General features: G+C 45.0%; 1 protein-coding gene across 5 annotated transcripts in view; it reads right to left on the reverse strand.

Moving 5' to 3' along the window:
- The window catches only part of MYRF (myelin regulatory factor), a 257,540-nt gene that overhangs the window by 37,923 nt on the left and 191,879 nt on the right, over nt 1–27,738 (reverse strand). For 3 of the 5 annotated variants that reach the window (XM_068260423.1, XM_068260426.1, XM_068260427.1), the window contains 12 exons: nt 25,336–25,615; nt 23,288–23,382; nt 22,890–23,013; nt 21,071–21,266; nt 18,084–18,160; nt 17,868–17,996; nt 16,385–16,475; nt 12,538–12,738; nt 8,339–8,447; nt 6,818–6,927; nt 5,899–6,044; nt 5,698–5,770 (listed from right to left, as the gene is read on the reverse strand). In XM_068260423.1, the coding sequence (XP_068116524.1) occupies nt 5,698–5,770; nt 5,899–6,044; nt 6,818–6,927; nt 8,339–8,447; nt 12,538–12,738; nt 16,385–16,475; nt 17,868–17,996; nt 18,084–18,160; nt 21,071–21,266; nt 22,890–23,013; nt 23,288–23,382; nt 25,336–25,615 (1,631 nt within the window). The remainder of the gene's footprint in view (nt 1–5,697; nt 5,771–5,898; nt 6,045–6,817; nt 6,928–8,338; nt 8,448–12,537; nt 12,739–16,384; nt 16,476–17,867; nt 17,997–18,083; nt 18,161–21,070; nt 21,267–22,889; nt 23,014–23,287; nt 23,383–25,335; nt 25,616–27,738) is intronic. The other 2 variants (XM_068260425.1, XM_068260424.1) reach the window with 2 other exon arrangements.

Below are 27,738 nucleotides of genomic sequence, written 5' to 3' on the forward strand. Positions count from 1 at the left end.
CTCTGCTGCCTGATATGACACTGGTGGTGTAGTACGTAATGCGCAGGGCCGGATTTAGGCCAAGGCCACTATGCCATGGCCTAGGGCACCACTGGAGCAAGGGGCGAGTGGGCAGCAGGCTACACTGGTGCAGAATTTGCAAGCAAGATCGGGCAAGCACCTGACTGTGGTGGCTGATAGAGACGGAGCTTCTGCCCTGAAGAAGAGCGGAGATGTCAGTGACATTGATGGTTGCTGCGGTGTGGAGTCAAGCTGGCTACCAATACTGAAAGGTTGGGGGGGGGGGGGGGAGGGAGGAAATAAGGGAGTCATCTGGCTACCAATACTGGAGGGGGGGGGGGGGTTCATCAGGCTACCTATACTGAAGGGGGCGGCTGGTGACAGTGGCCTTGGGCGGCAAAGAGTACAAATCCAGCCCTGGTAATGCACCTCTACTGACTGCAGTGACAGTGATGATGTAGTGATTAATCTGCCTGTGCTGTATTCTGTGAGGCTGGTGGTGTAGTAGGTAATGCACCTCTGCTGTCTGCAGTGACCCTACTGGTGTAGTAGGTATAGGTAATGCACCTCTGCTGTCAGCTGTGACACTGGTGGTGTAGTAGGTAATGCACCTCTGTTGTCTGCAGTGACACTGCTGGTATAGTAGGTAATGCACCTCTGCTGCCTGATATGACACTGGTGGTGTAGTACGTAATGCGCAGGGCCGGATTTAGGCCAAGGCCACTATGCCATGGCCTAGGGCACCACTGGAGCAAGGGGCGAGTGGGCAGCAGGCTACACTGGTGCAGAATTTGCAAGCAAGATCGGGCAAGCACCTGACTGTGGTGGCTGATAGAGACGGAGCTTCTGCCCTGAAGAAGAGCGGAGATGTCAGTGACATTGATGGTTGCTGCGGTGTGGAGTCAAGCTGGCTACCAATACTGAAAGGTTGGGGGGGGAGGAAATAAGGGAGTCATCTGGCTACCAATACTGGAGGGGGGGTTCATCAGGCTACCTATACTAGAGGGCACGGTGGGGTGGGGTGGGGGGGTCATCTTGCTACCTATACTGAAGGGGGCGGCTGGTGACAGTGGCCTTGGGCGGCAAAGAGTACAAATCCAGCCCTGGTAATGCACCTCTACTGACTGCAGTGACAGTGATGATGTAGTGATTAATCTGCCTGTGCTGTATTCTGTGAGGCTGGTGGTGTAGTAGGTAATGCACCTCTGCTGCCTGCTGTGACACTGGTGGTGTAGTAGGTAATGCACCTCTGCTGCCTGCTGTGACACTGCTGGTGTAGTAGGTAATGCACCTCTGCTGCCTGCTGTGACACTGGTGGTGTAGTAGGTAATGCACCTCTGCTGTCTGCAGTGACCCTGCTGGTGTAGTAGGTAATGCACATCTGCTGTCTGCAGTGACCCTTCTGGTGTAGTAGGTAATGCACCTCTGCTGTCTGCAGTGACCCTGGTGGTGTAGTAGTTAATGCACCTCTGCTGCCTGCTGTGACACTGCTGGTGTAGTAGGTAATGCACCTCTGCTGTCTGCAGTGACCCTTCTGGTGTAGTAGGTAATGCACCTCTGCTGTCTGCAGTGACCCTGCTGGTGTAGTAGGTAATGCACCTCTGCTGCCTGCTGTGACACTGCTGGTGTAGTAGGTAATGCACCTCTGCTGCCTGCTGTGACACTGCTGGTGTAGTAGGTAATGCACCTCTGCTGTCTGCAGTGACCCTTCTGGTGTAGTAGGTAATGCACCTCTGCTGTCTGCAGTGACCCTGCTGGTGTAGTAGGTAATGCACCTCTGCTGCCTGCTGTGACACTGCTGGTGTAGTAGGTAATGCACCTCTGCTGCCTGCTGTGACACTGCTAGTGTAGTAGGTAATGCACCTCTGCTGTCGGCTGCGACACTGGTGGTGTAGTAGGTAATGCACCTCTGCTGCCTGCTGTGACACTGCTGGTGTAGTAGGTAATGCACCTCTGCTGTCTGCAGTGACACTGCTGGTATAGTAGGTAATGCACCTCTGCTGCCTGATGTGACACTGGTGGTGTAGTAGGTAATGCGCAGGGCCGGATTTAGGCCAAAGCCACTATGCCATGGCCTAGGGCACCACTGGAGCAAGGGGCGAGTGGGCAGCAGGCTACACTGGTGCAGCATTTGCAAGCAAGATCGGGCAAGCACCTGACTGCGGTGGCTGATAGAGACAGAGCTTCTGCCCTGAAGAAGAGCGGAGATGTCAGTGACATTGATGGCTGCTGCGGTGTGGAGTCAAGCTGGCTACCAATACTGAAAGGGTGGGGGGGGAGGAAATAAGGGAGTCATCTGGCTACCAATACTGGAGGGGGGGTTCATCAGGCTACCTATACTAGAGGGCACGGTGGGGTGGGGGGGTCATCTTGCTACCTATACTGAAGGGGGCGGCTGGTGACAGTGGCCTTGGGCGGTAAAGAGTACAAATCCAGCCCTGGTAATGCACCTCTACTGACTGCAGTGACAGTGATGATGTAGTGATTAATCTGCCTGTGCTGTATTTTGTGAGGCTGGTGGTGTAGTAGGTAATGCACCTCTGCTGTCTGCTGTGACACTGGTGGTGTAGTAGGTAATGCACCTCTGCTGTCTGCAGTGACACTGCTGGTGTAGTAGGTATAGGTAATGCACCTCTGCTGTCAGCTGTGACACTGGTGGTGTAGTAGGTAATGCACCTCTGCTGTCTGCTGTGACACTGGTGGTGTAGTAGGTAATGCACCTCTGCTGTCTGCAGTGACCCTTCTGGTGTAGTAGGTAATGCATCTCTGCTGTCTGCTGTGACACTGGTGGTGTAGTAGGTAATGCACCTCTGCTGCCTGCTGTGACACTGCTGGTGTAGTAGGTAATGCACCTCTGCTGCCTGCTGTGACACTGCTGGTGTAGTAGGTAATGCACCTCTGCTGCCTGCTGTGACACTGCTGGTGTAGTAGGTAATGCACCTCTGCTGTCTGCAGTGACCCTGCTGGTGTAGTAGGTAATGCACCACTGCTGTCTGCAGTGACCCTTCTGGTGTAGTAGGTAATGCACCTCTGCTGTCAGCTGTGACACTGGTGGTGTAGTAGGTAATGCACCTCTGCTGTCTGCTGTGACACTGGTGGTGTAGTAGGTAACGCACCTCTGCTGTCTGCAGTGACCCTTCTGGTGTAGTAGGTAATGCACCTCTGATGCCTACTGTGGCCCTGCTGGTGTAGTAGGTAATGCACCTCTGCTGTCTGCTGTGACACTGGTGGTTTAGTAGGTAATGCACATCTGATGCCTACTGTGACCCTGCTGGTGTAGTAGGTAATGCACCTCTGCTGTCTGCAGTGACCCTGCTGGTGTAGTAGGTAATGCACCTCTGCTGCCTGCTGTGACACTGGTGGTGTAGTAGGTAATGCACCTCTGCTGCCTGCTGTGACACTGCTGGTGTAGTAGGTAATGCACCTCTGCTGTCGGCTGCGACACTGGTGGTGTAGTAGGTAATGCACCTCTGTTGTCTGCAGTGACACTGCTGGTATAGTAGGTAATGCACCTCTGCTGCCTGATATGACACTGGTGGTGTAGTACGTAATGCGCAGGGCCGGATTTAGGCCAAGGCCACTATGCCATGGCCTAGGGCACCACTGGAGCAAGGGGCGAGTGGGCAGCAGGCTACACTGGTGCAGAATTTGCAAGCAAGATCGGGCAAGCACCTGACTGTGGTGGCTGATAGAGACGGAGCTTCTGCCCTGAAGAAGAGCGGAGATGTCAGTGACATTGATGGTTGCTGCGGTGTGGAGGCAAGCTGGCTACCAATACTGAAAGGTTGGGGGGGGGGGAGGGAGGAAATAAGGGAGTCATCTGGCTACCAATACTGGAGGGGGGGGGGGGGGGGTTCATCAGGCTACCTATACTGAAGGGGGCGGCTGGTGACAGTGGCCTTGGGCGGCAAAGAGTACAAATCCAGCCCTGGTAATGCACCTCTACTGACTGCAGTGACAGTGATGATGTAGTGATTAATCTGCCTGTGCTGTATTCTGTGAGGCTGGTGGTGTAGTAGGTAATGCACCTCTGCTGTGTCTGCAGTGACCCTACTGGTGTAGTAGGTATAGGTAATGCACCTCTGCTGTCAGCTGTGACACTGGTGGTGTAGTAGGTAATGCACCTCTGCTGTCTGCTGTGACACTGGTGGTGTAGTAGGTAATGCACCTCTGCGGTCTGCTGTGACACTGGTGGTTTAGTAGGTAATGCACCTCTGATGCCTACTGTGACCCTGCTGGTGTAGTAGGTAATGCACCTCTGCTGCCTGCTGTGACACTGGTGGTGTAGTAGGTAAATGCACCTCTGCTGTGACACTGGTGGTTTAGTAGGTAATGCACATCTGCTGCCTACTGTGACCCTGCTGGTGTAGTAGGTAATGCACCTCTGCTGCCTGCTGTGACCCTGCTGGTGTAGTAGGTAATGCACCTCTGCTGTCTGCTTTGACCCTGCTGGTGTAGTAGGTAATGCACCTCTGCTGCCTGCTGTGTGAACTAATTTAAAAAGAAACTACTGAAAATAATGCATGGATAATAAAATTGCTTGTTTTTTAAAATATTACTTCATAAATTATTTTGCTAGTGTTTGTCAATTTGTAAAATCTTTCCCTTCCCTTTCCTCACCCTGAATTACATTCTAAAATGTATCACAGGTAGTGGCACCTTCTTTAGTGCCGTCAGGGGATCTCTGTCAAATCTATATTTACTGAGCATTCCAAAGCTAGTGGAACTAATACCTGGTCTCCCAAAATGCTCGGGGGAGGGATTCTGCACAGCTTAACAGCCTAGGCTAAGCGGCACTGGGAAGGCAAGGCTACATGCCAGTATACAGCAATATATAGACAGAGATAAATGTTTCTGATGCTGAAACAGGGATATTTAACATAAAAGTGGGTATCCTGAATAATGTATTACATTTTTCTATTTGTCACTACAGTGCCTCTTTAAAGAACTTGATTGAACTTAATCCCAATCAGTAGCTGATACCCCCTATCCCATAATAAATCTTTTCCTTTTCTTAAACAGATCATCAGGGGGCTCTGTATGGCTGATATTGTAGTAAAACTCCTCCCACAGTGATGTCAGGACCATGATTCTGACGTCACAGTGTGGGAGCCTTGTTGCATGGTGGGAAATAACAGCTGTTTCCAACTACCAAAAAAGCAGCATCTCCTTCCACAGACATCACCTGCCAGCAGTAAAAATGTCACCATGTGATAAATGTCAGAATGTAAATCAGGTAGAGAAAAGATTTTACAATTAGCAAACACTGACTAAATCATTTATAAATAATTATCGCAAAAATTAAGCACTTTTTTTTCAATACATTATTTTCACTGCAGTTCCTCTTTAGGGCAGTAACAGAGTGAACACAAAATGCCAAGTGCAAAGTGAAGAAATCCACCTACCAGAATCCAGCTTACTGAGGTCAAAATAGATGGTGAATTTTGAATGGTTACTGCATTCTGCAATCATTGTTTTACTCTGTATGCTGAGTTGCTGAATACGGCTTTGAGGGCATAATTCACTACGTTTCTTGAGGGCTGGAGAATAGTTGAGTTCATTGGAGTACCGAGACACAGCAAAACTGGCATAGATGTAACTGTTATAACTGTGTTATAAATGTATTTCTCTTCTCCTCTAGTAACACCTACATAGATACAAGGCATCCATGTTATGGATCACATTCTTGGAGCATACCTTGCCGATGACTTTGGAAGGACGTTGTTTGAAAGGAAGACTTCCTGCCCGACTGAACTGACTTCCTGTGTGACTGAAGGACGAGTTAAAAAAAGGGAATCAAGACTTATATTGTGTTATAGTGTAAATAGTAAAACACTAGTGATAAAGGTTGAAGAAAATAAGCATCCAGAATAATTCATAATAGAATGAAACACATACCTGTTGGTGCTCTTCATGCTGTCGAGCCGTCGAAGTTTGGCCAACTTGCGACTCCACCTCTCCAGTTCATCAATTCGCGTCTCTAAATTGTCAGTTAGCTTACAGAGCTCTTTGACGGCACCCACATTCTCCATGAATATTCTCTCCTAGCAGTCAAACGACACAAGAACATTGATTTGGAGATTTCACCTTACTTAAGAAATTCAAGCAGCGACCATTACTTAACAAGTTAATACCTATAGCAACTGCCAAGTCTACAAAACACTGCTGTGCCTGTTCAGGCCAGGAGGAGCTTTTGAGTGCCCCTTTTATCAATGTAAAGGTGCCCATTAATGGTACAATTTTTTCATCAGATGTGATCGTTCGACGCTCTTTCTACGCTCGAATGTAATCCGAGGGTAATTCTCAATTGTTCCCATAAACAGGGGGAGTAGGACATTTTCTCTCTTTAGATACGAATTTTCACTTTCAATTGACCAAAGAATCGTTTTACATCGATTTTCACCAAACACTGCACTTTATTCTGTACAATTCCATTGTAAATACTGCGTTGAATGATTGTATCTGATGAAAATATTGCACCGTTAATGGATACCTTTACATACAGACCATTACCTTGATAAAAGGCACCCAATCATCAGATCATGGAATGATTTATGTAATTGATTTGTGCATAAATGATGTTTTTCATGAAATAAAGTGTGTAACCCTCTCTCAGATCTTATGTCTATGAAGTGGCCTCCTGGCTGTGTCTGAGGTCTCCCTCATCATCCTTGTGTCCCATTAATTACACTAATAACAGTAGCCAGAAACACCTGAAATCAGCAAGACTTTACTGGCCACATAAACTGGACAGATTTATCAATATCAGCTATTAATATACATATTGTACATGTGACACACTCATTATAAGGCCTACCTTGTTAACTACTAAGAAGCTTTCAATGGTTTCACCGTTGGCACACACCACATCTCCAGTCTCCTTTACTGCCTCAGGGAGAATCTCCTGCACCTCCTGAGCAATCACTCCTGGAAGAGGGGAAAATGTTAACAAGACAGCAGTGGCGTCCTCTACAGAGCTTCTGTTGTCTTTCAGTACCCATGAACACTGGATGACATGGATGTTGCCTTTGCATTCAACAAAGATTAGATGTCTCTAGAGCATGCATGTCAAACTGAGGCCTGCAGGCCAAATCTGGCCCTCAGTGCCATTAAATTTGGCCCCCAAGTGGATTTGCCACTTTGTATTATGTTTGCCCACTCTAGACCACCAGGGAAGCTATATTGGAGGTGAAGCCCTAGAACTCCAGGGAGGCCATATGGAGTAGGGAAAAAGCACGAAATGCTAGGGAACTGTATTATGTGGGAGGGTGGGAGTCCCTAGACACCAGGGAATTGTATAGAGGTGGGGATTGGGCAGTAGACACCAGGGAACTTTATAAGGGAGGGAGTTGGACACTAGGCATTGAGGTTGGCCTGCGACTAGGTGCTAGTGTTACATTTTGTAGAACAGTACACTAGCTAATTGGCTGGCACTGTCATCTTTCAGTTACATCCTATTCCTGGACAGGACAGTACCTGCATGAAATCTGAATGTGCTCTCTTTTAATTGCTAAGATATCTGGCTTCACATTGACCCAAGATTGTGCCAGCCTGCCAGGGATCAGTGGCCTAACTACAAATCATGCCCGCCCCCATCCCCCCCCCCCCTCGCAAAGCCAATGTTCACATCCTTCCCCTTGTCTACCACTGGTGACCCTCAAGGACGGGGGGCCCATCTTGTTATAAAACAAGCATGGACAGCATAATCTTCACAACCATAATAAGTGTAGCCACAAAAGCATCTCATCTTTAGGATGGACCCCTTTATCATAAGGAGTGAAGTAGTACTTGAGGACCCCTTACAGCTCCCCCCGTCCAGTTGCAGAGTCTGCCTCCCTTGTAAACTATTGTAAAGTAAATTATTAATCTTCAAGTAACCCACAATAGTCTTGTACGACCCAAAGAAAAGTTGCAAACTTTTGTTAACGACAAATCATTTAAAGGGGAACTGAAGTAAGAGGTATACGGAGGCTGCCATATTTATTTCCTTTTAATCAATACCAGTTGCCTGGCAGCCCTGCTTGTCTATTTATCTGCAGTAGTATCCGAATAACACCAGAAACAAGCATGCAGCTAGTCTTGTCAGATCTGACTTTAAAGTCTGAAACACCTGATCTGCTGCATGCTTGTTCAGGGGCTATGGTTAATAGTATTAGATGCAGAGGATCAGCAGGGCTGCCAGGCAACTGGTATTGCTTAAAAGGAAATAAACATGGCAGCCTCCATATACCTCTCCCTTCAGTTCCCCTTTAAGAAAAGGTCCTATGAAGATACTGAATTCTGGTGTATTTGAGTCTTCATTTTAGATCGCTTTTACAATATGTGACACTGACTGTACCTGTTTCTGCTCGGTCATCCAGCCCTACTGTGCTAGCAAACTCCGGCTTATAATGATACTGGACAAGACGCATCTGAGAGATTCGCTTCAGCTGTTCAGTGGTGTCAACCTGAGAAGATACAAAATCAGAAAAAAAAAATCAGAACTTTTTTTTTTTTTTAACAGAAAAGCACTGAAGAAAAACGGAAATCCCATGACGTAGAAAACGGGGCATCAGTGCAATGGTGGTTGGTGAGACATAGTGACATAGTGTAAATAAACAATGATGTAACGGGGGAATGGAGAGGAGCACAACTCCAACTTAAAAACATTATGCAGGCTAAAGTACAGGCCAAAAATGTATTTTTATAAACAACTGCTCTATGAACAAGGGGAGATAACGGCACTATAGTAGCTAGAATGGCTCAAGATAGGATGGTGTCTTCTGGTGTTATTTCTAGTATTAAAGAAGCTTCCTAGAACATTATCACAGGCCATTCATAAGCAATTTGCTGAATACTTTCAAGATTTATATTCTTCTACGTCCATTTTCACCCAAACTGATGCAGAGATATTTTTTGTCTGAAATCAACCTGCCCTGACTTGTTCCAGTCCAGAGAGAGCTACTAGATGGCAAACTCACTCAGGAGTGTATAGAACTAGCCATACATTCAGGGGTGTTGCTAGGATCCTAAGAGATCCAGGGCACTTTTGGGCACTCCAGATGAAAATGGGTGTGGCCATGCAGCACCATAATGTGGGTGTGGTCATGGGTGGAGCAAAATTTACATGAACTAAACAGCAGTTTAAGTAGGCCTGGCCATAAAAATGCTGGATTAAGCCCTCCTCTCCATTATTACAAAATTAAAATGCATGCTGGGTGCTGTGTAGCACCATGCAGGGTGCTGTGGGGTCATGCTGAGTGCTGTGGTGCCTCTATGGGGCATACTGTTGCAGTGACATGCTGACATACTGTGTCATACCCCCCAACATTTTAAAATTTGAAATCGAGACACAGGCCACACCCCTAACCACACCCCCTAGCCACGCCTCCCATAATGGTTTTTGAATATGTTTTATTAATGAAGGTTGATGGCCTTATAATTTTTAATAAAAATAACCCTCATATACCCTGCACGTGGGTGAGGAGGAGGGTAAGGGTGCCCATGGGTGGGGAGGAGGGTGAGGATGGGTGCCACTGTAAAAAAATATGATTGAGGCGCCAGCCGCGCCTAAGTGGGATGTGGGATGCCGGCAATACATTACTACCTACCTCCCTCCCTTTAAATCTGCCCCCTGTGTCCCCCCCCCCCATGAGCAGAGTGCGCAGGGCAGCGGAGCGGGCTGCCATCTTACCTCCGTCCATCGATGCGTACCGACATCTGGCTTCAATCAACTTCCTGCTTCCTGTGACGTCACAGGAAGCAGGATACCGGTACGCATCGATGGACGCCGGTAAGGTGACAGCCCGCTCCGCTGCCCTGCGCACTCTGCTAACGGGGGGGGGGGGGGGGATGACACAGGGGGCAGATTTCAAGGGAGGGAGGGAGTAATGTATTGCCGGCATCCCGCATCCCACTTAGGCTCGGCTAGCCCCTCGATCATTTTGTTTTACCCTCTCTGGCCAGTGCCGCCCAGGACTTGGGGGGCTCATACCGGGATAGCGGGAGAGCCCCCCAAAATCGGTACAGTCCTGACGAAAACGGGACGGTTGGGGGTTATGACTGTGTTGTAGTGACATGCTGGAAGCTGTGGAGCCTCCATAGGGAGCATGCATGGTGGTGTGTGTCCTCACTGTTCCTCCTCCCAAACCTCCCCTTCCCAGCAGTGTAGGACAGCGGGAGGAACTACACTTCTCCTCCATCTACTCTCCAAGTCTAGAGAGATCCTCTGTAGTTGGCGATTCTCCCCCTAGCACCTGAGAATCAGACACTAGGAGCTCTGTCTGATTCCTTCTCAGACACTAAGTGGAGAAGCCCAGAAGAGATGTCAGCAGAATCTGGAGACCAAGTGGCTAGAGATGGGTACTGCCACCTGATGCATGACTCTCCCTGGGGGACATCCGGGGCACTCCAAAATAGATTCGGGGCACGTGCTACTGATCTTTGGTGCTAGCAACGCCCCTGCATACATTCCTTCCCCAATAAAAACGCAGCTGGCCTTGATGGCATCCCTGGGGAAATTTATAAACGGTTCTCTGAAATCCTGGCTCCACCATTGCTCCAGACCTTCCAAGACGCTTTTGATAAAGGTACTCTTCCCTCTGCACACAACCCTCATAGAACTCATCCCTAAGCCGGGCAAAGATGTATCACAATGTGACTCCTTTCGCCTGATTTCTCTCTTGCCTCTAGACGTTAAAATTCTGGCAAAAACTCTGGCCTTCAGACTCAATCAGGTCATTATTTTTCCGTATCCACAGAGACCAGACGGGCTTTATGCCTGTGAAGAAGACTTCTCTAAATATTAGAAGGCTCTTTGCCAACATGCAAGCTGAACATGTAAACAAAAAGCTGCGAGTAGTGATGTCACTTGCTGCCGCTAAAACATTTGATGCAGCAGAGTGGCCCTTTTTTGTTGGGGGTGCTATCTAGGTTCGGCTTTGGAGAGAACTTTATTAGATGGGTCCAGATACTTTACTGTACTGTATGCTAATTACTATTTCCCCTCCAAGCCGCCATGGACTTAAAGGGAACCAGAGATGAACGTTTCACACAAAATAAACATATCAGTCGATAGCTTGTAAAGAATAAATGCTCTACCTGATAATTTCACCGCTCTGGTGTGCCTTTTTTAGTGTTTTTTATCCGTTATTGCTCCAGGAAAAATCAAATATGGCCGCCGGCTCAAATCCCTTCTGCTTCCGGGTTATGAGTTGTCCTGGATGTGCCGTCTAGGCTATATGAGACTAGGCTGCTATCTAGGCTATATGAGAAAGGCTGCAGCCTTTCATCTGTGTGCTTTCATTTTGGTGTGAGATGTGCAGCTGCCTGTAGGAAGTCTCTTTCATAGGAATGAAACTGCAGTCATCATCCGTATCTATGCAGACAGAGTGCACACACAGAGCACACAGATCATATTGCCACAAGTGTCTGTTTCAGAGATTCTCTCTCAGCAGCAGCAGCCCCTCCCATGTCATCACATCTCTCAGTATGCAAAGCAGGAAATCTGATCCAGGAGGTGGCAGGCTTGGGCTTGAAAAGACTCCACAGAAGAGTGACTCAGCTCGAATGATTCCAGGTCAAACCTAGACTGAGCCAGTCGGGGATTATTATCACAGCTGATAATAGACTAATTAAGCAGATAAGAATGAAACTAAAAGCAGGGTAGGTGTTTACTGTCATGTTCCCACTGATAAATGTAATAAAATACATGAGGATGCTTCGTCTCTGGTTCTCTTTAAGGGAAAGATGCAATTCAGCAGCCGAATTAAGCTGTTTTTATAGTAATTTGGGCTCCATCCTTTGACGGCGCCCAAATTACTGTCTGAGCGCCACTATTGCCGTAATCCATATTAAGGCTTATGGCAGTGCATGTTTTGACATATAGCTGCCTCTTTTAGGCATACACTGTATAGTACCCTTTATTTGGGTTTTGCTTGCGTCTGATGAAGGAGACCACAGTTCGAATCTCGGCTTTCCCTGTTCAGTAAGCTGGCACCTATTCCATAAGGAGACCTTGGGCAAGACTCCCTGACACTGCTACTGTCTACTGAGCGTGCCCTAGTGTTTGCAGCACTGGCGCTTTGAGTCCGTCAGGAGAAAAGCGCAATAGAACTGTTTTGTGTCTTGTCTTGCCTTGTGTATCAGGAATGGCCACATGTTCATGGCCAGCGCATTTCAAGCGTATGCTTAATAAATATTATTGACAGACATTTTTAGATATTTCCAGCTTTTTACATTTCTATTTACTGGTTTTTCCATTGATCAGTCACATAAATCACTGTTTATTCAGGCTGACTCACACTATACCCAAATTCATTGAAACTCCAGTTTCAGGATTTGCCACAGAATCCATTCTGTGTTAGGGGGAAGAGTTGTTCTTATTAGCATTAGCATTACTTTGAGCCCCTCCACATTTGCTACTACCTGACATGAGAGAAAGTTTGCTTTTTGGATGGACATTCTATCCTGACCTTTTTTTTTCAGTCTATTGAGAATGTTCTTGCCATTGTAATATGTCAACTCTCACTGCATCTGACATGTGTGGCTCTTTCTCACCTCCTCAATGTCCTCCTTGGCTCGGATGTCAGAGGGATGCATGAGTGAGCCCATGATTTTGACATTCCCATGTACCACAAGGGCTTCATCCGGCCTTTCTGTGTTGATGCCGATGCGTCCGTGATGAAATACTGTGTCCGGGAGCTGGCCACGTTGCCAGAGCACTTCACTGTCACTCTCAAACTGACCAGGATTTGATGCCTGAAAAAGATCCGCATAATATGGACAGCAGCCCAAACATATACATATGCTGCTATACCATACAAAATACCACCACAGTTTATAATCAGTGATAAGAACAACATATTCTTGAAGGTGCCCGAGCCACACAATTTCAGGAGAACTACCCAGAGATATGAACATCTATCTAAAGCCTTATGTACAGTATTGGTAGGTGAACAGAGGCGCCAGAAGGATAAAAGTACATACAATTTTTAAAAAATTACTGGGAGGAAGTGGTGGACTCACCTCCGTTAAAGCAGACACCAAGGACTGTAAATATATAGATATACACATTTATTGAAAATACCCCAAAGATGCAACGCGTTTCGCAGGCGCAGCCCACTTCTTCAGGCAATAAGCAGGGGATAAACAACAGCAATTCAGTTATAGCAAGCAGAACGCCTCTGTCAAATTTATTTTCAATAAATGTGTATATCTATATATTTACAGTCCTTGGTGTCTGCTTTAACGGAGGCGAGTCCACCACTTCCTCCCAGCAATTTTTTTTAAAATTGTATGTACTTTTATCCTTCTGGCGCCTCTGTTCACCTACCAATATAGTTGAGTCCAGCCCAGGTGGAGGGGGGGATCTACCCCCTTTCTTCCTATCTACAGAGAGTGACTTCTTAATCCTGAGTGAGGACAGGTCTAATCTCCTCACCTGCCTAATGAGTGGTTACCTAGGTGGTAACCCGTGTTTGTGAGTATTACCATCTCACGGTTTCATTTATCCAATCAATTTTGACATACCACACCATATTGGACTCTCGATTTCTCTTCAATTTATGTACAGTATTGGGCATTTTCAATAAATTAGGCATTACATCCTATAAAAATAACATATTATGTAGGTAGAAAAAAATAAAGTCTTGTAAAAGTACCGTATATTCTGGTAAGACGACTGGGTGTATAAGACGACCACACAGCTTTTCCAGTTAAAATATAGAGTTTGGGATATACTCTCCGTATAAGACTACCCCTCTTCCAACGCACACCAAATAAAAAAAAACACACAAAAAATCATATACTGGTGCTATGTATGAACAGATATTGGTGCTGTACTGTATGCGGTACTCATTATATAAAAGTATATAGGCGATTGACTGGTTGGATTGGTCAACTCTCCCTCTCCCTAAGTAGATTGGTCAGCTCTACTTGTCTACCTGTTTATCAGAGCGGTATGGAAGAACAGATCACGCTGTGCCCATAAAACACGCCTCTTTCACCCATCTGGCCCACCCTTGTATCCTATTTACCTTCTTTTCTGCCTCTCAGATCTCGCATATGTGTGTTTTTATTATATAATATAGAAAGAAATAGGCAATTATAAAGTGTAATGCCCTAAAAAATGTCCAAAAGGCACAAAAACAGGGACTTCAAAACTTGGTCTCGGATCCACTTTAAGTACAGACTCAGCAGCGAGATCTGAGAGTTGGTAACAGGATAAGGCATATCATCCGGCATCAATGACACCTGGGGCCATATGCAATTCACTTTTTCACCTGACTTTTCTCCTAGGTGATATTTTTAAATTTGTCAATAAAATTCAGTTTAAGCCATCAGCAAGCAAGAAAATACTCAAAATAATTTTGATAGTACTTTTTCAATTACTTTTTGGTATTTTTTAGTTGAAAAGTGCTGAAAAGTTGTTTTAAATAGAAGATGAAAAATTATCTCCTAGGAGAAAACTCAGGTGAAAAAGTGAATTGCATATGGGCCCTGGCATTTAAAAGGACCCCTTACTTTTCAGAAGATTTTCAAGCGTTAAAAAGTAGTCTTATACGCGAGAATATACAGTAATACCTTTTAATGGCTAACTGATAAAGTTAAATTATGCAAGCTTTCTGGGATCTAGTCCCCTTCTTCAGGCATATTTCCAGATGTTAGCTAAAGTTTCAGTTAGCCATTAAAAGGTATTACTCTTACAAGACTTTGTTTTTTTCACCCTACATCATTTGTTTGGCTTACATGGGACGGAAACATTTTTACTACTATAAAAATAACATCAAATTCTTCTAAGTTTCCATGGTGGATCCACCGTGGTTACACAACCTCCAACCGCTTTTGGATGGGAGGTAAATTTATATCTTTTTGAAATGCTACAATCTGGTATGGACTTACCGAGAACTCAATATTGTCAGCTACAACATTTTTTTTTACCTCTAATTCGAACCCCTCAGGTTTAGCTAACAATACCTTTTATGAAAACCTTTTCTTGGCACCCCTTATGGGTTCTGGGATGATCTCACAAATCTACTCATATCTTAGTAGCGCCGTCTCATACCAAAAGACAAAATACATGATTGATTGGGAACAAGATCTCCAACAGAATTTTGCTAGTAATGATTGGAATAGTCTTATAAACAATCTTCATAGGGTAACTAAAATGTCAGCTGTTAAGGATACGACATTAAAACCTGTCTGGTATAGAACTCCATGTAAATTGCACAAAATGTTCCCCTCAGTATCACCTTGCTGCTTTAGGGGGTGCCAAGAAGAGGGTTCAATCCTCCATATATGTTGGGACTGTCCGGCGGCTGGGAGATTATGGGGTACATTTTTAGATGGCTTTAACAATATCACCAATAATAATGTTACATTAACAGCGTTGCAAGCATTACTGTTTGCCCCTAACCATACAGTCCCACGGAAATGGAAGAGGGTATATTATGTATTTATAGGATCAATCCATTGGGCTATAGACAGAAATTGGAAACAACCCACTATATTATTTAGTTATGTCTTATTATTTAGAAGATTTGAGAACTATGGACCTTATATATCACTCTATGTCAAATAATTTACAGAAATATCCCAGAATGGGATGATTGGAGTATATCTAAATTGTACCCTAATTGGAGTATATCTAAATTGTACATCAGGGCAGTTTCTAGTTTAATTTGCACTCAGGGCGGGGGTATAAAAATTGCACCCCCTTACCCCCCACCCCCGTGGACTCGTGAACCCTTACTCTTTAGGGACAGTCGCACAGCCACAGGTCACAAGTAGATCTGCCTACTTACTAGTGACCACACTGACCAGCCGCTCATTCAGGAAGAAGCAGGGACCAGGAAAATACACAGGTGAAGAGAGCACGGAAAGCCAACTCCTCCATGGGCGCCGCGCACTGACAGTCTGCAGTACCGCTACAGGCCATTAGGTGTCATCATGTAGTGGTGACGCGATGATGACTTGATGACGGACGCAGGCAGCCCAGGAGGAGACAAGGAAGGCTATTGCGCTGGTAATCTTCTTTCTTCTTCCATTTGGCTGCACCGCACGTCACCAGCTCCCTAGCGGTTATGTCCTTCTGCCTGCGCCCCCCCATCTTCTACTTGCCGGTCTGCGCCCAGGGCAGTCGCCCTGCCCGTACCACCCAAGAAACGGCCCTGGCATACATAGTGCAGCTTGTGTTATACAAACAACATGTACGTTGCTACTATGATGCGTGTTACGCATAGCGCATAGTCATTTTTCCTGGCCTTTCATGAATCAGCCCCATAGTCAATTAAAGCATTTTATTACAATTGTCACACTTAATGGAAGAATCTATGTTTGCAGTACAGTTTAGTTAGAGAACCTTAGCTCTGCTTTAATGTAAAGTCAATGGGATGGCTTATATTACCCGGACTATGATGCGTTCTGAAGACTGGGCTGCTACCAGATACGTCTGATTCTGAGCCTGGGCTTGGAGCGCCACAACTAGGAGGAAATACCTGCAAACAGCACAAAATGTTCAACATAAAATGCATATACTTTAGCAGCATAGGGAAGAGAACTGGGATAAGCTGACGGGGAAACAGGGTGGTGAGAGGAAGGAAAATTCCATGCAGTCAGGGATTAAATCCCACTAAACCTAATACAATACATCTACTGAGGCAGTAAAGTGAACGGTAATCTTAGGCTGAACATCAGAAACGTGACAATCATTTTACATTCTCCTAGCAGGCTTAGCCAAGCCTTCTTCCATCCACCCCTTGCTATTCAGTTTCAGCTGGTTACAGGTACTGCTATAGACAACAGGCCTAATTTACTAAGGCAGTTTTACACTTGATGTTTGCAATGCGATGCATTGCAAGCACAACAACACACCGCAGATATAAGGCTTTATATGACCCTGCACCACGGTGCGGCCACAGGGTCATATGCATAGGCCCGCCCCTGGCTAGTGCTGGGCAGGAAGTACTTCATTGGGATTACCGGCAGTCCACGCATGCGCGCCGCGCTGCCATCGTGCACACTTACTGCGTCGCCCATGTATTTGCATTACTGCATAATACGTGCGGTAGGCACGACGGATCGTACAGTAAGGCACTGCAACCTTTGCATCAGCATTGTGTAAATTTGAATACTTTAAGAACACTGCGCCGCATCACGTGTAGTGTGCAAGTCTCCATAGACTTGCATGGCCCTTGTGGCGGGGATGCGGAGTGGAGTAACGTTGTGCGACGCAGCGTGCAAATGTGCAAATGGCCTAAAGGTGGCCATGCACAATTTAAAAACGTTTTTTCTATTTTAAAAAATTGTATAGCAAAATCAAATACAATATTCGATTATTTTTTTATTCGATTTTAATGTAAGTCAATGGGAGGGTTTTTAATAAAAACCGCTCAGAAAGAGCTCAGAGTGTGTCTACAGCCTTAAAGAGGAACTTCAGCCTAAACAAACATACTGTCATTAAGTTACATTAGGTATGTTAATTAAAATAGATAGGTAATATAATCTCTTACCCATCCTGTTTTAAAAGAACAGGCAAATGTTTGATTTCATGGGGGCAGCCATCTTTTTGGTTGAAAGGAGGTGACAGGGAGCCACAGTTCCAACTGTCCTGTGTGCTGATCACCCCTTTCAGTTGCTAGGCAACATGAATAACATAGGAAATCCCAACATGCTTTGCACAGCATCAGGGAAAAAAAGCCTTGGCAGTTTTCTTTGATGGGTGGAGCTTAGCTAAAATGCAGCTAAAAATGATGCTTTGGTAAGAAAAACAAAGTTCTGATGCTGTGAAACTGTTAAAGAAACACCAAGCCTTTTCAGTTCTGCTGAGTAGATTTTTAGTCCGGAGGTTCACTTTAAGTAGGTTGGTGAGTGTCCACAAATGTACTCACCTCTGGTCTGGATTGGGTTTTCCTTTCTTCCTCATATTATTCGCCGTAGTCTCACTGAAATGGAGACGCCCCACCGTCACTTTGGTCACCTGATCTGGAGGAAGAGTGAGCCTAAAAGTGCCAGATAAACTATTATTCTTCGTAAATCTCCACTCTAGCTCTTCATGCACATAAACCAGACAGAGGTCGTTATTACTGGAGTTCTCCTATACTTACGTTACTGGGTGGAAGGGACGTTTGCTGCGGTCAGACTGTGACTGCTCAATACTGATGCTCTGATTAATAGCCTCTAACTGTAAGAAGAGAAAAGCACAATGTAAATAATCATGGCTCACAGTGACAGCAACTACTTAGCAGCAGCATCAAACCACCACTACTGAAGAGAAAAGCTTGTCAAAAAAATGTATCAGCTAAAATAAATGATCATGATCATAATAGGTGCCAAGGCATAGGATTTGCCCAATGTCAGTGGCCTCTTCAGTGATCTGCTGAGTTAAGGCCCATATCTATTAGGTGACTTTCACAATGATTTTTCCGACGACTGGCAATTTTTTGAGTAATGAGCGATCGTGCCCGAGATTTTGTGACGTGGGTACAGACGCGTGATTACACAAACGACGTTTTGGGATGCGCGCCAATACTGACTTGACGATCACTTGACTTCCCCTTCACACGCGTAGTGTTCCGTCGTGTGCCGTTTCGTGGAAGATGGACTGCTGTATTACAATATAAAGCCTTACAAAAGCTGAAATTGTTGCGCAGGTTAGGAAACTAAGCTCTTTGACACACAGACTTTAGAGGTTTGTCAGTGTTCACTTAAAGCTCAATACTCACCTGACAAGGCATCGGGGAACCTCACAGCGTTGTCTCCCGACGAACGAGGCCCCCTGATCTATCTTCCTGCCTGCGGTAATACACGACAGCCGTGAACGGGAAGTCAAGCGATCGCGGTAGTTTCCACGGATTTCAGGGATCTTAAAGATCCGATCCGTCGTGACGGTCGCTATTGCAGCATCATTCGTGTAATCACGTGCCTGTACCCACGCTGCGCTTTTCTCCTGGTGGACTTGTCTTGTCGGTCTAAACAGACACCCAAGATGATGGGTAAAATGTCACTCTTACTTTTGGACACAAAGGAAAAGGTTTAAAAAAATGATTACAGATTATGTGGTATAAATCTGACTGACTGTCTCTGATACGCATACATAAAAAAAGGCGCCTGGAAAAAAGGGTGCACGGTATTGCCATTACTAAAAGATTGCTAAAATTAGCGATATTCTACTGCAGAATTTCGATAATAAAATATTGTTAAGATTTACTTATATTTTACTATGGCTAAACCTAACCCTACTCTCACACAGAACCCTCCATCTACCTTTGCCTAACCCTAAGACCACCCCTGGTGGTGCCTAATCATAAGACCCCCCACCTGGTGGTGCCTAACCATAAGACCCCCCCCCCCCCACCTGGTGGTGCCTAACCCTAAGACCACCCCTAGTGGTACCTAATCATAATACCCCCCACCTGGTGGTACCTAACCATAATACCCCCCCACCTGGTGGTGCCTAACCCTAAGACCTACCCTGGTGGTGCTTAACAATAAAGTCCTCCCTAGTGGTGCTTAACCCCAAGACCCTCCCTGCTGCTGCCTAACCCTAATCCATTGTGGTGGCGCCTGACCCTAAATCCCCACTAAACCTTTACTGTTCTCTCTATCACAAAGCTGTAATGTGTGGCAAAAGTTGGTAAATAATTTTAAATATTGGCGCCAATAGAATCCCGGGTGCCGAGGCTTGCAGAAATGCGAAATAGCGCATTGCCCCTAGAAATTTTGTGATATCAGATGTTCAATTTACCTTGGGATAAAATGATGTAGGATATGTTGACACTATCTGAATGTGTAATAATATAGACAAAATTGGGTACCGTACTCCAAAATAATAACAAGAACGATCCATTCAGACCATAGACCAATATATATGGACTGGTAACATAACTAGCCACTAGGTGGAGCCAATGTTTTCTTAATCACTTTATGAACTTTCACAACATTCTGGTGGTAATTTGTGAAAGTGAAAACTTGTAACACCAGTTGGGATGTATGAGGGTGGAGGACACTGTTGTGTCTTTTTATCTGATTGAACTTGATGGACTGATATATATAGATATATATATATATTTTTTTTTTTTTTTTTACCAAACTATGTAACTCACAGGAATCCTTAAGCCAACATGTTTGAATCTCCCAGCGTTCACACCATTCTTCCACTGGTCTGGAGTAAAGGTGCGTTTGGGACCACAAGTGATGAGATAAAATTTCAGCTAGTAGTAATTTCGCAGCAAAATCTTAGTGCAACATTTCCAACTATTGTAAAATTAATTTTGCATGTCATTGTAATTATGGTCAGTAATTTCGTAGAAGAGTGTAATTTCTTATGCCTCATGGACTTCAAAGTATTTGTGCGAAAATTATGTGAAACTGAAATTACTCATTATGATCAATACTAATGTTGGCCTGTCCCCACCTGTCTGCATTCATTTCTGATTAGCCCATGCCATGGTGATGGATCCCAAATGAACATGGGCAGGTGGGGATGGGTAGAGGTTCTGTTTCAACACACATCTTAAGTCTGGACAATTGGCAATCCTTAAATGGAAACATGCCGGTTTCAGAGATTCCTGTTAGTCAGTTGTGGAAATAAACCTTAGATAGCGAAGTGGCAGTTCCTTAAAGGGAACCCGAGGTGGGGATTTTAAGTAGAAAAAAAAACAATGCTACCTGATCCTGGGGGCTGGCCGGATCAGGTAGCTGCAAACTCCACCGCTCTCTGCTACTCCTGTGGCCTGCAATCTATAAGTTTAATTTACGCGCCCCCTGGGATAACTACACTGGAAAATCCGCTCTGAGGAGTGGAGTGCAGGGAGGCCGGGGTGCGGCTGGGGAGAGGCAGAGCTGCCCAATGGCAGCTGGAAAAAGCCTCCCAGGAACACCCGCAGTGGGCGTTTAGCATGGAGTGCTTCTCTGCCCCTACCCCCTCAAGATGTTCACATGCTGCATGACGGGAGGGGGGGGGGGGGCAGCCTCTGTATCCCATCTGCCCCTCGGATACACTTTATGTCAAACAAAAATATTACAGATGAAGAGAAGAAAACTCAGCACTTTCAAGAGTCCAACAGCAGATTTATAAGCATCTTGTACTCACCTTTACACCATTTAGCTTTAAGAAAAAGCACTCCAGCGGTAAGAATCCATCAGGGGTTTTCACATATTTAGGCTCTCCAATCATGCCAATGTATACTGTGACTTGAAAGTGATTCTTCTTCTGGCATACAAATGCATCATCTCCCACAGAGAAGTTAAACCCTTTGTCGGCATCCACTTTGTAGGTGGGCATTGGGCTGCAAGGATCAAGCGTATGGAAGCAGTCAGAGTCTGCAGCATTAATCTTTACAACATTATAGTAATTTATTTAACAGCTTCATCCTCTGCAGTCCTTTACGTTAGTACACAGGTCTATCACATTATAAGAACCCAATTTCAGCCACACAGGCAAACTTACACAGAAACTACGACCAATCTGTTTGAAAGTGCAAAAGTCTGATTGCCCCACCCACAAAATACTATGACACACCCACTTTTGGCCCCTTTAAAGCAGACCCGAATTCAGAACTTCCTCTCTGCTCTAAAAGACAAGCAACAGCATAATAACCTTTACAGAAAAACATTTCCTTGTTCCAGCTTACAGAGCTCATTCAGAAATGCTACTGTGTAGTTATTTCCTGGTTTGCTGGGAGCACAGAAATGGTTAACCTTCTGTGTTTACATATTAGCTCTCAACTCCGCAGACAGCTGGGAGCTCAAATTACACTAGCTCATTACTTGCCGAGAACGGAGAATTAGATAGGCTGTTCTCTATAAACACATACATGGTGGACACGGGGTGTATTTCTCTGTGTTCTCCTTCTCTCCTGTGCAAGAGTTCAGGTCCGAACCTCTTGCCGACCAGGGGATTTTTCAATGATCGGTGCTGCGTGGGCTCTACAGCCCGCAGCACCGATCAGGAGTGCAGCAGGGCGATCAGACTACCCCCCCCTTTTTCCCCACTAGGGGGATGTCCTGCTGGGGGGGTCTGATCGCCGCCGGCTGCATTTGCTTAGCGGGGGGGCTCTTCAAAGCCCCCCTCCGCAGCGTTCTCCTCCGTCTCGCTGCTCCCTCCCTCTCCCTCCCCCTGTGAGCTGTGCAGGACGGATTTCCGTCCTGCGCATTGAAGGATAGGCTTCAGCCTATCATGTGCCGGCGATCCCCGGCCAATCAGAGGCCGCGGATCGCCGATCTGCCTTACGGCGCTGCTGCGCAGCAGCGCCGTATGATGTAAACAGCGGGGATTTCTTCCCCGCCTGTTTACATTTTGCCGGCGAGCCGCGATCGGCGGCTCTCCGGCTGTTCACGGAGACACCCTCCGTGAACTGACATGGAAAGGCCGTTTCCATGGTAACCCGCAGACGACCAGTTTACGCCAATCGGCGTTAGCTGGTCGTCAAGAGGTTAACTGGTGCCCAGGATCTTGTGGGATCCTAGCAATGCCCCTGGGATTACATAATAAATAAAATCTATTAGAAATGAAGGCCCAATTAATCTATGTCCAAGCATTTTGTTGAATGCAGTGCTGCAATAAAGGAAAAAACTAAAGCGGAGAAGCACCCAAGGCCAAAACTGAAAAGAGTAAGTGCCTTGACTCAAACTCTTGGGACCCAAGCATCCAATGTCCACAGAAGGGTCAACATCACACTATGTATAAATAAATACTTTTTATTATTGCTCAACTGTGCAAAAAGGCAAACAACAGCTGCTGCTATGTTTTTGTACTACTGACTGAGCAATAAAAGAGCTATTTTTACATAGTGTGGTGACGACTCTTCTGTGGACATTGGGTGCTGCAATGGATGCATGGCCAAAAGAAATCATTTTTGTATCATGGAAAGTTATGCTTTTCTTTACTGAGACAAATGTCATCTTCTTACAGTTCCTTGTAGTTGCTGTCATAGAGCGCCACCCATTTATTCTGTAGGTGCGGCTGCCATTTTATGGACTGATAGTTGGGATCCAAGTAGGAACCGTTGAGACTGTCTGTGTCTTGCATAAGACCTGCAGGAGAAAGCAGGAAACGATCTGTCAGATTCCACCATATATACATCATCCCATGTGCCTCCCCCCATGTGACAGTGTTATGTAATCCTTAATAGCTGTAGAGCGTCAGATGCTTTCTCTTTATGCTACTTTTATTTTGTGCTCTCTGGTATCTGGTTCTTTATGTGCAAATTCTTTGGGTATAGGCAAGACAGTGAGTGTGTGTTAGTGTGCCATGTCTGCACTGCTACACTAGATATGAGTGTGTGAGTGTATGTCAGTGTGCCAGTACCCGGCTCCTGTTTCACCATGCCTCCATTAGATACTTGATCCCTCAAGTTCGGAGAGTCTGAGTGTTTCCTCTTCTTTGTTGGATGCACGGGGAGCCTACAATGAAGAAGAAGATCAGTCTACAAAGATGTCATGAAAAGCAAAGTACCTCTTAGGCATACTTTCCACATTTTTAAGATGAGAAAGAGGGACACTTAAGCCACGCCCCTGTCACACCCCTGATCACGCCCCGTCACAGCCCTAGTCACGCATACCATAAAGATTTCATAACAAAAATATGTTGCTTTATAATTCAAACCACACTGGACCTTTCTATCCTGGTTCATTATCCTTCATATTAACATTAGAAAATAAGAAATATATCAATTTAAAAGATGGGAATAAAGTTTAAAGGCAATTAAACACATTTTTTCAGTAGAAAAATAAATATATTTACATACAAAGAGGGACGAAGTCCTGAAAGAGGGACAAATGAGGAGGAAAAAGGGACAGAGGGACAGGGCTCCCAAAGAGGGACTGTCCCTCCAAAAGAGTGACAGTTGGGAGCTATGCTCTTAGGTGCCCTGATGCCAGAGCCACCCTTGGGTTACATTATACTCTCTGCAAAAAAGAAAGGTACTAGCATTGAGATAAAAAGAAATCCGTACATGTTACTTGATGGTGAAGGCTTGTGCTGACATAACATGCTTGGCTGCTTAATGTCAGTTTTCAGTGCAGAGCTCTTGTCACCAGCTACCTCGGTGGGCTTGGAGTGGAGCAATTCTGAGGGAATTTTTATTTGCTGGGGGCTTCTTTTCTAGAATAGAGGGTAGTGCTAGAAGGCTGATGATAGATTTTAGGGGTCTTCCACACTGAAAATCAGAATCACAATTATGGTGCGCTGCAATCACAATTTTCATGTACTTTTGAGTGCGCGTGTTGCTGTGATTATGGGTGTAATCGCAGGGCACTATTTTGATTCCTGACTTGTAAAATAACCCAACGTTTTTCAAATGTTAGATCGCATAGCAACGTGTTTGCTATGCAATTTGCATGCGCTCCCATCCATGAAACTGGGGGACCCGTAAAATGGCTGTTCACTCCTTTGCTGTTACTGTATGCACCTTACTGGATTAAACTTAACCTGGAAGCATTCATCACTGGTGCCCGGCCTTCACTTCATGTGACTGAATATCGAACTCCAAAGTCCACCCAAAACCTCTATTTCACTTACATTGGCCTCAATTCACTAAGCTTTATCAAACACTTTATCAAATGTTTGATAAATTACCTCATGGGTAAAATCTAATTTTGAATTCACTAAGGTGTTATATATTTATTGAATGTTTTATCGATAAAACATTCAATACATCTATAACACCTTAGTGAATTCAAAATTCGATTTTAACCATGAGGTAAATTGTGTTTGATAAAGCTTAGTGAATTGAGGCCATAGTCTAAACGTGGCCATACATTAGCCGACCAACCATCCAATTCGATTATTATCAATGTATAACTGTATGTAGTGTGTGTATTTATACATTACCTGTCCGGTGTCAGCCTCCACACTGTTTCCGTCCATCTCGCCGTCGGCGCATAGCGTCTGATGTCAGGCGCTATGCGCCGCTAGCGTGTATGCGGCTGTTACCCGGTGAGATGGACGGACACTGTTCGGAAGCTGCTACAGGACAGGTAATGCATAAATGCACACACTACATAAATTTATAAATTTTGGGGGCAGCGGCCAGGTGTACGCGGCGGGTTCAGCCTATTCCCTGATGATTTCATGCTAAAATCAGACGGGAGTGTATGGGCAGATTCTACCAAGAGACAACCTTATCTCTAATCAGATTCGATTAGAGATAAATTTGTCTCTTGGTCGAATCTGCCCATAATCTTCTAATGTATGGCCACCTTAACGCTACCCTTTCATATGATTTAGATACTCCAGAGAAAATCCAACCTACATGTTTTCTCATTATGACAAATAATATCACATTCAAGGTTCTTGGAAACTGAGAATTCTGAGTCTGTAAATGATTAGCCTCTCTGTTGCTAACTGGTACATACTCTGAGCCATGTTGCTGCTGCAGGAGCTGATGAAGCATCTGCGATTGCTGGGCATGGTGAAGGTCTGCTGGAGGCATTCCAGGTCCGAGGGGCGGGTACTGCGGCATCATAGACTCCACCTTCAAGTAGAGCTCCCGTTGCATGCTGGGATAGTGTTGCTGGTGTGCGGGGTGTGGTGGAGGCTGTCCTTGGAGGTGGGGTGGTGGAGGGTGCTCCAGGCGAGAAGGTGGAGTAATGTGGCATATGTTTTCAGGGGTCATAGTGCGAAGCAGGTGAGGGTCTGTAAAATGAAAAAGACACATGCAGGTAAAACGTTTCTGAGAATTCTAAATGCCTTTCCAATAAGAAGTCTGATGTAACCAAACCATGTGTTGCTATACATACAAATAATTGTTTGTACATGCCAAATAAAAGTTTTTCCTGAAAGTGAGTTAGCACAATTATAGCATAAATTTAAAGCTATCCAAAGTCATTTTGGGGTGACTGGATATAATATTACAGTGTGACTACCTACCGGTACCATCATTCTTTGTGAGCAGGTATCACGGCACAAACATGCACTGCTGGCCAAGCATACATAATGAGAGACCTTCTAAAGTTTGATAATACAATAACAATGATCTGAGGCGCACAGGCTTGGTAAAGCTAATTACACCTATTTGTAGAGCAGCCAATAGATGGCTGGTGCCTCAGTCATGTGTCTGTTCCTAACTCTAGGTAAGATGGAAATGATTCATTAGGTAGTTGCTGCAATGCTGCGCACTGCATTGTTTACATTACCTATTCCATTATAGGGGCATTGATAGTCATTATTATTGTTATGAACTTATATAGCACCAGCATCGTTTGTGGTACTCTGGATAATACATAGTCTAAACAGTTCCATAAATAATAGTGGGACACAGTTAATACATACAATGCCTTGCAAAAGTATCCCCCCTCCTTGGCATTTTTCATGTTTTGCTGCCTCACAACCTGGAATTAGAATTAGCTGTTTGAGAGTTTGCACCATTTCATTGACAGAACATGCCTACAACTTTGAAGATGTATTTGATTTATTGTGAAACAAATAGAACAAAATAACTCCCCCAAAACCAGTACTTTGTGGAGCCACCTTTAGCTAAAATTACAGCTCCAAGTCTCAGCTCCAAGTCTCTATGAGCTTGCCACATCTTGCCATCGTCTTGATGGAAGGTGATCCTCCATCCAAGTCTCAAATCACTGGCAGACTGACACAGGTTTTGCTAAAAAATATCCCTGTATTTAGCATCATCCATTTTTCGTTTGACTCAGAGCAGTTTTGCAGTCCCTGCAACTGAAAACCATCCCCACTGCATGATGCCGCCGCCACCACCACCACGTTTCACTGTGGTGATAGTTTTCTTGGGGTGATGGGATGTGTTGGGTTCGTGCCAGACATAGCATTTTCTTTGGTGGTCAAAAAGTTCAATCTTAGTCTCATCTGATCAGAGCACCTTCCTCCATACATTTGGGGAGTTGCCCACGTGCCTTTTGGCATACTCACAATGCGGCTTCTTATTTTTAACGCTCTGGCCAATCTTTCATGACGCCCAGCTCTATGAAATGCACGGTTTATTGTGGTCCTATGGACAGATACTCTAGTCTTTGGTGTGGACCTCTGCAACTCCTGCCGAGTTACCTTTGGTCTCTGTACTGCCTCTCTAAATTATGCCGTCCTTGCACAGTCTGTGAGTTTTGGTGGGTGGCCCTCTCATGGCAGGTTGATTTGGTACCATGTTCCTTCCATAAAAAAAGATGATCGATTTAATGGTGTTCCGGGTGATATTTAAAGCTTTGGATATTTTTTTTGTAACCCAGCACTGACATGTACTTCTCAACAACTTTGCCCCTGACTTGTTTGGAGAGCTCCTTGATCTACATGGTGTGATGCCTCTTGCTCAGTGTAGTTGAAACCTCTGGGGCCTTTCTGAAAATGTGTGTTTATACTGACAGATCATGTGACACTTAGATTGCACATAGGTAGACGTCATTTCACTAATTATGCAACTTTTGAATGTAATTGCATCAGGACTTTATAGGGGCTTAATTGCAAAGGGGGTGAATTCATATACACATGCCAATTTTCAGTTTATTATATATTTTTTTATGCTTTTGAATATATATTTTTCTCATTCTACTTCACTAAACTAGCCTATTTTATGGAGATGCATCACATAAAATAAGGTTATGATATATTAAAATTACAGGTCGGCAGTTCCTCTGGTTTTGGGGTCACAGCAAAAGCTGCATAACTTTCCAGGTTTTGTTTTATCTTTCGGTTGATTATTGTGATACGTTTATTTTAAAAGGTAGAATTTATGTTAATATTATTCTATCTTTCAAGACATCTTCAGTATGTACTAGTTGGTATAGACCAGTGAT

The sequence above is a fragment of the Hyperolius riggenbachi genome, chromosome 11 (genome assembly GCF_040937935.1).
Source record: "Hyperolius riggenbachi isolate aHypRig1 chromosome 11, aHypRig1.pri, whole genome shotgun sequence".
NCBI lineage: Eukaryota > Metazoa > Chordata > Amphibia > Anura > Hyperoliidae > Hyperolius > Hyperolius riggenbachi.